The 11,757-nt window shown below is 37.0% G+C and overlaps 1 protein-coding gene across 1 annotated transcript; it reads left to right on the forward strand.

Moving 5' to 3' along the window:
- The first annotated feature begins 8 nt into the window (after window positions 1-8).
- LOC123004972 (ankyrin repeat and sterile alpha motif domain-containing protein 1B-like) lies at window positions 9-10,978 on the forward strand. Its single transcript, XM_044398541.1, is given in 14 exon segments — window positions 9-232; window positions 2,083-2,317; window positions 4,839-5,107; window positions 5,661-5,890; window positions 5,943-6,192; window positions 6,271-6,685; window positions 6,732-7,364; window positions 8,370-8,549; window positions 8,551-9,024; window positions 9,073-9,450; window positions 9,502-9,723; window positions 9,772-9,924; window positions 9,971-10,102; window positions 10,159-10,978. Coding segments are annotated over 14 exon segments (3,906 nt in total). The 5' UTR covers window positions 9-128; the 3' UTR covers window positions 10,390-10,978.
- Window positions 10,979-11,757: the final 779 nt, after the last annotated feature.

Below are 11,757 nucleotides of genomic sequence, written 5' to 3' on the forward strand. Positions count from 1 at the left end.
GCCGCTAGTATCGCCACCGTAGTGTCATGGTTGACAGCCGATCAATGAATTTGTACTACAGTAGTGAGTAAATCGGTGTTGTGTGATGGAATTAATTTAAATGTTGGATTTGTTGGTGTGGGGGCACAATGGGGAAGGACCAGGAGTTGCTGGAGGCGGCTCGCAAAGGCAACGTGGCCATCGTGGAAAAAATCTTAGGGCAAAGGGCTAAAAGGAGTGGCCCTCTTGCAAGGTGGGTTGTGATCAGCTGATGGGTTTTGGGGGGCGAATAATGAGGGGTACAACTCAAAAAAGTCGCCCATTGAGTCACAATTTTGTTCTTAATCAGTGTTGAAATTCTCGAAAGTTATGAGTCAGCAGAGCCCCACGTGGGGAGTACAAGGGGGGGTTTATGACAATTTACTAAATTAGCAAATTCCCGGAATTTTTTCAGTAAATCGAGAAATTTCGTGAATGTTGCCCGAGTTACTTTCACCCAATTAAGGGTAACCTGTTACACCTAGTTTCTTGGTCAAGGTTTAGGTATTTGAACCAACAGGTTTACTAATGTGTTGTAATTGACAATTGTTAAATGGTTAAGATGCCTGAAGTGGAAAATTGCTAATTTATTGACTGGAAAATCGTTACACAATTTGTTATTTCTTAACTTGTTCTATTTCTGGTTTGTTTATTTATGTTTTTATTTAATGAGCTTGTTATTACTGTTGTTATTACTGCTTTAACAGATTTATAAATCTGAAAGTGAGCACGAAAAGGAAAGTATGTGCATCATTCCAGCATTTCACATAATTTTTTTTTTTTCAAAATTTAAGTTTTTGTTGTATACATGTGGACATAAATAAAAGCTCTTTAGATTTAATTTCGTTTTATTTTTGACCTTTTCGACCATGAAATATGTATGTATTTAAAATTAAAAAATTTAAAACAAGTCAGGTGCAGAAGCAAAAGAGCCAAATTGAAAAATTAAAGGCTTTTCAAATAGGAAAAATCTTATATTAGCAAAAACTAGAAACAAAAGAAATTGTAGAAAATAAATAGGAATCTGAGTTGAAACAATTTGCAACAAGGTTTCACTTTTTCAAAAGTTGGAATATGTGGATCTCAATAAAAATAATAAATAAATAAAAATTAGTGCCTTTTTTAATACCCCGTTTCCCGTTAAGAAATGGAGAATTTTTTGCAACCTCTCGATTTTTGGAACGTTTAGAAGGTTGTGTATTGTATGTCTTGTGATATTTTTTTTCTGAGTGTGATAAATAAGAAATTTTTTTCCCGTTTTGTTAGTACAAAGATGTTGGTTAAAATTAAAATTAAAAAATATTAGTCGCTGATGAAAAATGCAAAACAAAAATAATTTTAAACAGAAAGAAAAATTTATTGACACACGTAAAAATCCATGATTTGAAACTCGAACTTAAATGCAGGCAGTTTGATTAAAATAAGAAAATTGTTAAAAGTTTGTAAAGAAAAAATATTTAGTCAAGAAAATTTAAATTAATGTAGAATGTCGAAAATGTATTACAAAGAAGCCTTTTAAAAAAATTAAAATGTAAATAAAAAGATAAAACACAAAGGAAACAGAATTAAAATATTTAAAATTGTGTTGCTAATTGTTTTTGCCTTATCCCAACAAAAGATTTAATTAATTAGTCTTGCAGGTAATTAATAAACTGCGTACACATTATGTAAAAGTCTGTTAATTAATATTTTTATTTACACAATTAAATTTTTTTTTTGTTATTCTGTGAAAAGCTAATTACTATTAAAATGTATTAAAGGCTACAAACGAAACTAGAAAATAATTTTATGAGTGCTTTCCGCTAATTAGAGTCATTAACACAACATTTGAAATTATGTTGGGCGAATAAACCGTCGTTTATCTAATAATTATTCTGATGATAAGCGATAAAATTCCTCCCAACCAAATGTAAACAAACGATCGGAATCGTCTTAATCTCCCCCTGTTGCAATTTTCGTCCTTGACTGGTAAACCGCCGAAAAATCGCGTCGAATTCCAAGTCGATCGATATAAATGCCGACGCCACACCCTTTGAAAACCGCTAATTCTGTCGTCGATTGTAGCTTGCGTCGGGGGCCAGGAGCCAACGTGCAAGATAGCAGCGGATATTCCGCCCTCCACCATGCCGCCCTCAACGGACACAGAGAAATCGTCAAACTCCTACTGGACCACGACGCATCCACGAATATCGTTGACGTAAAAGGATCATCGCCTTTGCATTTGGCCGCTTGGTCGGGAAATGTCGAAATTGTGAAACTACTGCTGAGCGGACCGTCGATTTGTAACGTGAATTTGACGGTACGTCAAAAAATTCCCGTGTGACATACACAATTTTCATTATTTTCCCGGGTCTTAAAACTGACAATGCGACAAATAAATTGATCTCTCATATTCAGTGGCACAACCAGAGATAGCGTTTAGGGGGGGTTTACCTATATACAAAATTTCAGTCACTCATTTAAGCGGCATGTCAAAAAAAAGATGTGGCATGGGCTTAATTGTTATAACTGTGAACAAAACAACAAAAATTTATTTCTTGCATTTCTTTTATTATTTTATGCACTTTTCTGTGTCTCTTTGACCTCTGGGAATGAATTGGGTTAAATTTTGAAATTTTTAATTTTTTTAATTTAGGTACCTACTTATGTCAAAATTTTTCAAAAATTTGTTTTCACGTTTTTAACACATTTTATGAGATTTTCTGTGTCTGTTAACCCCTAGGAGGCATTTGGTTCAAATTTAAAATTTTCAATTTTAGTAGTTTTTAGTAAGATCGATTTTCGATACCAGTAGCTTATAAGTTATAACTTAGTCATCAGTTGATAACTTTTTTTTGTGTTTAGTATTTTTGAATGCAAATTAAATTTTCTGTCATAAAAAAAATCATTGTTATGCGACGAACAATTTTTGAGAAAATCGCAGGTACCCGTAAAGGCAAGAGTAATAAAAATCTGTACTCCAGTATAACTTATACTAATAAACTATTTGCTCATATTATAAAATTCTAGATTTTTTGAGAAAACTTAAAAGTATTCACTTATTAGTAAGTTTTAATTTATTTTAGAAAAATGAAATAGTATATTATAATACTAGTTTATAAACAAGCCTTTAAAACACGCACGACGGCGACGCGTCAGCGGAATGCTTTTAACGTCGTAAGTGTTTTAAAGGCGCTTATAAACGAGTGTTATACGCTATATTTTATTTACCTGCCCGTTTATGATCTTTTATGAGCATTGAAAAAAATGTGAATTTACACAATAAAATTATCAAAGGTTGTTTGTGAATCGTTTTCGTAGAGACGGTTACTAATTTACGTTGTTAAGCACATTTTTTCACGTTGTAATTGGTCCAGACATTTCACTATTTCTTGTTACCTAGACAACTTTAAAATTTCAGCGTGCTATAAAGGCCAAATTAGGCATGCTGCAGCGTGTTTTAATTTAGAATTATAATGCAGGTATAATAAAAAATGTGTTTAAAGAAAAAATAGTATATTAAAAAACAAGGGTTGCAAGCACTCTCATTGTGATACGGGTGATAGAATGCACGAGTATCACAATGAGATGTTGCAACACGTGTTTTTTTCATATTTTTTCTATTAAGTGATTTTTAAATTGAATTTATTATTATATTTGACAGTTAAAATTTTTAACATAATTATAGTTTCTTATTTATTCCGAAACGTCATAAATAAACAGTAAATTTTATTAGTTTACTTAATTTCTCTCCACGAAATTAAAGTTAAATTTTTTATCATTCGATATATGCGGTACCTACTCCAATTGCTTGAAAATAACTCAAATTGCATTAGTTTTGATGAAATAAGTCGATCCACAGCAATTTTTCACAGTATGCCACAGTCAGTGATAGTAAAAATGTAGCATAAAATGTTTCTAAAAACAGTATCACAAAGAGCATTTTGTTAACTGAAAACAGTTTCACAAAATGCCCCTTGTGACACCGAAATAGAAAAAAGCTCTTATGATTTTTATGCACTTTCTCTTACTAATGCTTTGTTCACATATTTGTTCTTATGCTCTTTCTCTGTCTTATTATGCTTTGCGTTCTTATTTGCTCTTAGGCGCTCTCTCTCTTTCTTATTATACTTATTAGAACATGTGCACATGTTTTAAAGATCACGCTCTTATGTGCTCGCCATCATTTTTTATTGCTAATTTGAATTAGTGAAAAATTGCTGACGTGAGCGAGGTTCGAACCCCGGACCTATCTGCCCTAAAGCGGAACCTTATGCCGCTACACTACCACGCCACCCACAGTTTCAAGGTTTTAATTCAATATATTCATATACATTTACACAAAATTTTTCAAAAATTAATTTCTTGCATTTTTACAACGTTTTTGTACTTTTATAAGACACTTCAATCCCCAAGAGTGCTCAAAACCCCTCCTCGCTGCGCCACTGCTCATATTCTTTCTTTGTTTTCACTTACTCCTTCACTTACCTTTACGCTGTAAAGGATAATCTAGTAAAGAAGACTTTTGAATAAAAAAAATTATATAGTTATTATGATCTAATGATTTTGCGGGTGTTGTAAGGCGAAACTACTAAGAAGGTCAAACTGCTAGTGTAATACCCGTAATGTTGTCTATTGATTCGCGTCGAAGTCAAACCGTTGATTGGCACGCGAGGGTCTTTCCGGCTTAATCCCTGATCCCTTCATGCCGATGGCCACTTGAACGACCTTTCGTCTGTCAACGTCGCGTCATCCACTATCTTAATTAGCGTCACGAGTGGCCATCATCGACGAAGGATCAAAGGATTAGTCGAATGACGGGCGATGGTATTGAATTGCAGACTCAAGATGACGAGACGGCACTTCATTGTGCTGCTCAATACGGCCATACCGCCGTCGTATCCCTTCTTTTGGAACACGCTTGCGATCCAGGAATTCGCAACTGTCGCGGGGAGACAGCCCTGGATTTGGCGGCTCAGTACGGGAGATTGGAAACGGTCGAATTGCTGGTCAGGACCGACCCCAGTTTGATACAATGTCTGAAAAGAGCCGCTCCGGACACTGTTTTTCCCCATACGCCGCTGCATCTTGCCAGCAGGAATGGGCACAAGTAAGTGGAGAGGAAAAATTACAAGTTTTCTCCTTTTTCCTGCTTTTTTATTGCTTTAGCAGTCGCTTTTTTTCTTCTTTTTTATTATTACTATTTGTAAAGAAAGAAACAAAATTCATAACTAAAAAGTAAAAGAAAGCTATTTACCTAGTGAAGGGGTGAAATTTTTTGTAGAGAACATTCGCGATTTTTAATAATGCTTTTCATTGCTTTTCTTTTTTAATTATCACTTGTTACTTTCTATCATTTCTCAATTGTCCTAAAATTCTCCCTTACTTAATCGCCACTTCCAGCTCGACTTTCATTCATCTCTCCCACACCCAAAAATTTCTTCATTCATTTTGCCATTTCCCAGACCTTTGTACACCGCCACCGCCGCTCCCACCGATCCCTTGGTTGTGTGTTATGTACGCAATATGCGTGTGCTGCCATGCGAACGCTCAACCAGATTGCATACACATGCCATCGCTCCACATATTGCAGTTCATCCACCGTTCTCTAATCTGGCGCAAGCTTCACCACAGGTGTATGCCATTTAGTCGATTAATTTCAGGGCCGTAGTTGAAGTATTATTACGAGCAGGATTCAGTGTCAACATGCGAACGAAATCTGGGACGGCCCTGCATGAAGCCGCACTTTGCGGCAAAGTCGAAGTTGTCAGGACTTTACTCGAACACGGGGTTAATACGGCTATCAGAGATTCACATAATTACACGGTTATGGATTTGTTGAGTCAGTTTAATACGGCGCAAGCCTCGCAGGAGATCATGGGGATTTTGAAACGTAAGAAAATGGTGAAAACATGAAACGGGTTCGAAATTTCTTATCTGTTCAGGGCATAAGAAGGGTATGACGATAGTAGATAGTGATGGCGAAAGTATAAGTCATCCGTTCCCGCCGCTTCCGAGTACAGACTCGGATATCGGGAGTCCTTACGAGAATGTCCGACCGTCGTCGAAGAACGCTCGGTCGTCCACGACGGATCCGTCACCTGGGACTTCCCCTCAAAGATGGGATTTGCGTCATGCGAGACCGCCCGAGGGATTTGAAGATCGGAGAGTTTCGGGCGTTTCCGGAATTTCGATGTAAGTCACAGTTCTATCACTTCATTGCATATCGAGGCCTACTCTGACCTTCCCGCTTCCGGTAAATGCATGTTTTAGGCGTAACACCAAACCGTACCAAAGCTTACCCTTAAAAAAACGTGATTCATCCGATTTGTCACCCTTGGATGGCATAACCTTTAGGTTTAAGGAACAAATTTCGTTTCGAAAATTCAGCACGACTTCGACTGACACTTACCATACAGCATGCGAGTGTAGAAATTCTGATTCTTCCAGGGAGAGCGATAACAGTCTGTATCAGATTCCTTGCGTTCCTAAACAGTTTATGGACTCTAGTGTTCACTCGGAAGATTTAAATTATCTTTGCACGAGTCGGGAATCTGATCAGATTAGTTTATCGTCGACGGCATCGAGTTCGGGGTATCCCCGGCGTCCGGATTCCGGCGGAGTCCCCCTTTATATCCCGATGAATAACGTGCGAGGGGGGCACAGCCCGAGCTCTAATAAAGTTTCGGTAAGTTCGACCCTGGAATTGTCCTTTTCGGTATTAATTCGAGTAGCCTACGCCTCCGAAGAAGCCACCACGGAGGAACCTTTCTGTGTCTCCAACCCATCTCCAGCCCATGTCGATGTCAGTCGATGGTGTCTCCAATAGTGCTTATGAGTACTTATTTTTGGCACATAGCGGTACCAGAAGTCAGGGGAATTTGAACGACGTAGAGCTCGAAGCAAGACGAGAACGGCTAAGTCATGGACGAAGCATGGACCAGTACGTGGAAATGAACGTCTTTAACATAGCTCTAGATGAGGATGAAGAACGCCCGAAGGAGCTACATAGAGGCAAAAGCGAAGATTTGGACTGTCGGAAAAAATATGAACCGGTTGCTATAACCTCAATGTATGAAAATATGATCATCAAGCAGCAGAATCCGAGACGGAAATTGAGAAGAAATCCTGAGGTTTACGAAGAGTACGATTTTTCGAAAAAAGAAGAACCGATAGCGAGTAGTTCGGCACCGGAAACGACTTTTGTCAGCAGTGCTTTTATTATGATCGGGGATGAGGAGAGTAAGAATTGTAATTATCCAATGAGTCCGACTCATTACAAACAGCCTCCCACTCCCGATCATCCTCCGCCTTCGGCCTTACAAGCCGAAAGTTTGATTTATGAGAAAATAAGGCCGCTGAGTCAGGTAAGCTTGTGATGGAAGTAAACCTTGGCATGGTTGTTACAGTATTATACGTCCGATTTTTTTCGTATATATTATCGTTACGTTGTTAAATGTATTTATGTATTTGTTATTATGATTTGAATAAAGCTTTAGTATTTTGTTTGCTTGTTTTTTTATTTATGCATGGTTATTAATTATTATGAAGTGACGACAATACCTCAGAGATCATATTTTTTTACAACTTTTTTGGTGAAGTTTAGGGCTTGGCGTCAAATTTATTAAATTTATTTGGTTGTTAAAATTCTCAATAATATCTCAGAAGCTATAAACATTTGGATAAGACAAGTTGACTTATTTTTGCATCTTTTGTTCTCTACTAATCACCTATTAAAATTTCTGCACAATTATAAAAGTAAAATGCTATGAACTTAATAAGGTCTTATAAAAGAGACAAACTTAGATTTATATAAAAGAATGGGTACCTACAAAAAAATTGAAAAAAAAAGTAGAGAAAATACAAACAAAATTACTTAATAAGGTCTTATTTAAGAGATATTCTGAACTTTATTTAAAAGAATGGGTACAAAAAATTGAAAAAAAGGGAAACACAAAAAAATTAAATTACTAAAAATACTATAGATCGCTAATAGGTTTAATACGAAAAGGCAACTTGGAAGTTGGAAGTGTAGTTGCAAACCAGTTTTTTGACACATTTTGTCATAAAAATACCAAAATCTAAACTTAGCAATAGAATGAGTAACTAACTTTTAAAGAAAATCGAATTTCTCACCACACTAACCAATTTCGCGACTTAATAATAAAGACTTTGTTCGCGCGAAATTTAGTCAAAATAATGTTAATGTACAAAAACTGTGTACACTTAAATGGCCACTTTACAGATTTTGAAACATAAGTTACCCAAAAATTAATAATTTTTGAGTTATTTATTCATTTCTAATCCATGTTTACTCCTTTGTCGACTTTTCTTGTTTACTTTTTTCCTGTCAATAACTCGCCGCCCCTTAGGAATACAAACGCCAATCCAAAGACATGGAAACCGAAACTGAGGAAGAGTTCCTTCTAATCTGCGACGAATCAAGCGGCAGTCTTTCTAGCAGCGTTTCACTATCTGACCGCAGTGTCGACAACATAATCGAAGAGTACCACTCAGACGCTCCTTTCGCAGGTACTTTGGTTCTTCATCCGCAAATTAGCATCAAACCATCCCCTTGTAGGTCTTATAAAGGGTTCGACGCGAGTGCTTGAAAACATCAGCTCGAATACTCCGGCCGAAAGACCGAAAACACTAAAAAAACTAAAACGCGTTTATGACGGTTCGAGTACTGATGCTGCGAAAAGCGACAACGAAAAATCCTCGAGTTCTGAAAAGGAATATGAAAATAAGGAAAATAAAGATCGCGTTTCGGCCTTGAGTCCGTTCGATGAGCAGGAGGAATGGGCGAAAATCCAAGAAATCATGGCGAGTTTTGGGACAGGGATAGTCCGGGAGAGTGTTTTTGTGGCGGAGTTGGAAAAGGAGTTTCAGAGTCGATTGATGACTTTAAGTTGCTCTCAAAATAGTCTACACGCAGATTCTATTGAGAAATGGTTGCAGACTTTAGGAATGCAAGATTATGTTGGGCTTTTTATGTCAAACGGTTTCGATGATGTCAATTTTTTGGTAAGTACGACAGTGCGAAAAATCGAAAAAACAATTTTTTTAATCCAGAATGGAGTGATTGAAGATAGTGACTTAAGCGAAATGGGAATTACGAGTGAACTAGAACGCCAAATAATTTTAGACGCTGTCAAACAGCTTCCTTTAAAAATTCACAATCAAAGTTTTAATAACAATAATAACAACGAACAAAATTCGGTCAAAAGTTGGTTAAGTCGTATCCACTTGGACCAGTATTTTGACACCTTCAATAAACACCTTTACCATGACATGGAACGAATTAAACGCATCTGGGATGTTGAGCTTTCGGCCGTTTTAGATATTGATAAGATAGGACATAGAAAACGGATTTTGGCTAGTGTTAGTAGTGGCGAACATATCATTTCAGGGCCAAAACTTGAAGAGATTAATGCCGATTTAAACCTACTCGTGAGTGACCTTTATCAGGATTTGTGACTCTCTGTAAAGAAGTTTTTACAGAAAAATCAGGAATTAAAGTCGCCTTCGGCTCATTCTACTGGTACTATAAGACACAGACATAAAAAATCGCGTCCAGCACCTCCACCACCAGTAAAAATTGACAAAGAAAGTGAAAAGAAAAAACCAGCTGAAATGTTTGTTGGAGGTAACAACTCGATTAAATCGCAATGGAGACACCAACCTATACTTTTGATAACCGGAATTGTTATGTATTCAGCTAACGTGAGCTTTTTGTGACAGACTTTCACGAATTTGAAAATATTTTTCCAGTATTTGGGCTCGACGAACATAATCGAATTCAAAGGAACCGAATCGACCAAAAAATCTATTCAGAAAGTGGTCAAAAACAAAGAAAGAACAAGCGAGGAAATAACTTTATCGATTTCTTACCGTGGAGTCAAATTTATCAATCCTATAACGAAGGTAAGTTACCTTGTATATAGATTAATTTGGTTTCAGAGTGTTCTAGAACACCATTTGCGAACACGAGATTCGGAACATCAACTGCGCATGCCAGGATTTGGATAACCAGTTTTATTTTGCGTACATAACGAAAGATGGCGACTCTTTCTATTGTCACGTGTTTGAATCTACATCATCGGTGAGTCCCCTATTATGTGTGCACGCATTTCGGTTTTTGCTACTTTTTTTCTTCAGGAGCAAGCGATTGAAATAATTCTGACTTTGGGTCAAGCATTTGAATTGGCTTATCAGATGGCCGTGAGGGATCAAGTGACGAGCAAAGGCAAGACAAAATCAGCGGTGAGCCCTGGAGCGGTGTCTTCACACAGTCGCGATTTCAAGGACTTGAAGACTAACGGCCACCCTCTGAAAATGAAACCATTGACTTTATCGATTGCTGCCGACCCGGAGAAAACCGAAGAATAGGGAGTCACTGCCGCGCTTTTTAGTTTGTGATATCAACTTTTGGATGTTGGATGTTTTTGCCAAATTTTCCTGTCGCTGGATATTTCTGAGTTGCTCAAATATACAAGTTTTCTGAGATTGGGAGCAATATTGACATTTGTTTTCATACAATCACTTTTGTAATCGTTTAATACACCATATATACCACACAATTTTTCTATATTTTTTCGTATATGAACAATCTTCCAAGTTTTGTAACTATATAAATAAAGATATTTAGAGTCTCTCTGAAGTGTGTACATATATAGGGACTTAGAAGCTTTAATCTGTATTTAGCAGGGTTTTCAAGTTGTTTTTTCGTCTATAAAATTATAAAATCGTTACGAAATTGCATTCCAAATGCTTAGTTATTTGGCTCGATTACGTTTAGGTGTCTAAAAATTGTATCTATTGCATGTGGGAGCCAAAAAATACATATTTTAATGTAAATAATGTATTAAAAAATGATTTAATTGCGCTTTTAATGAAAAAATCAGTTGAAAACTACAGTTACGTTTATTCAGTTTTTATTACTTTTGTAACTTTTAATTGTTTTTCAATAAATGATATTATTGGATTTTGGCGCTTAAATATCCCTTTACAAACCACCAGGAAGTCGTAGTTTCAGTCACGACCGGATATAGGGACAAGACCGGAAGTCAGCTTCTTGGCCATGAAAATGGACCGACTTTGATGTCGAAACGATCCAATTTAGAGGGACTTCAGACAGCAGAGACAGAAGGATACACAACTGGCGCGCTATTCGGAACCAAATTGAGCAATAAAGTTTTATGAATAGTCAGATATTTTCAAACCAACTGACAATGGAGGCAGTTAATAGGTAAGCAAACTATTAGAGGCGCAGCGAGCGCACCAATTGTTAAAATTATTAATCGTCGAATAGGAAGTTGCGAGTCTTTTCCAAATAAATACAATGGAGTAAGGGATTTTTTGTTATTTATAGGTTTTTGTAGGACAAAGTCGTATTTTTGTAATTAAAACCGTGTCAATGTGCCTTTGGCGGCTCAAATCCCCTAAATCAAGATATACCGAGCAATTATCCTTGGTCGGGCGTGTGCTCTCATCCGTTCCACTTTCAAAAATGGAGCGTATTAATTGCGTCCTCTCGTCGATACGTCAAACCCTCTCGTCGTTCGGACAAGAATTAAACGTGCAAATTTTCATATTAATTAAAAATCCAATCCAATTAACACGAGAGATCATTGGAGCCGGCGTTCGACTGCACTTGACACACGTCGGGAACAGCGGCGGCGCTCGTTGGGCCGTTAATAAAACGCAGGGTTGTCCAAACACAGTCGAGTTAAAAAATAATGTCTTGGGGGCCGGAGG

Source organism: Tribolium madens, unplaced genomic scaffold (genome assembly GCF_015345945.1).
Source record: "Tribolium madens isolate multiple individuals breed KSU strain unplaced genomic scaffold, Tmad_KSU_1.1 Scaffold_20;HRSCAF=117;Tcas5.2_LG4, whole genome shotgun sequence".
NCBI classification, from domain to species: Eukaryota; Metazoa; Arthropoda; class Insecta; order Coleoptera; family Tenebrionidae; genus Tribolium; species Tribolium madens.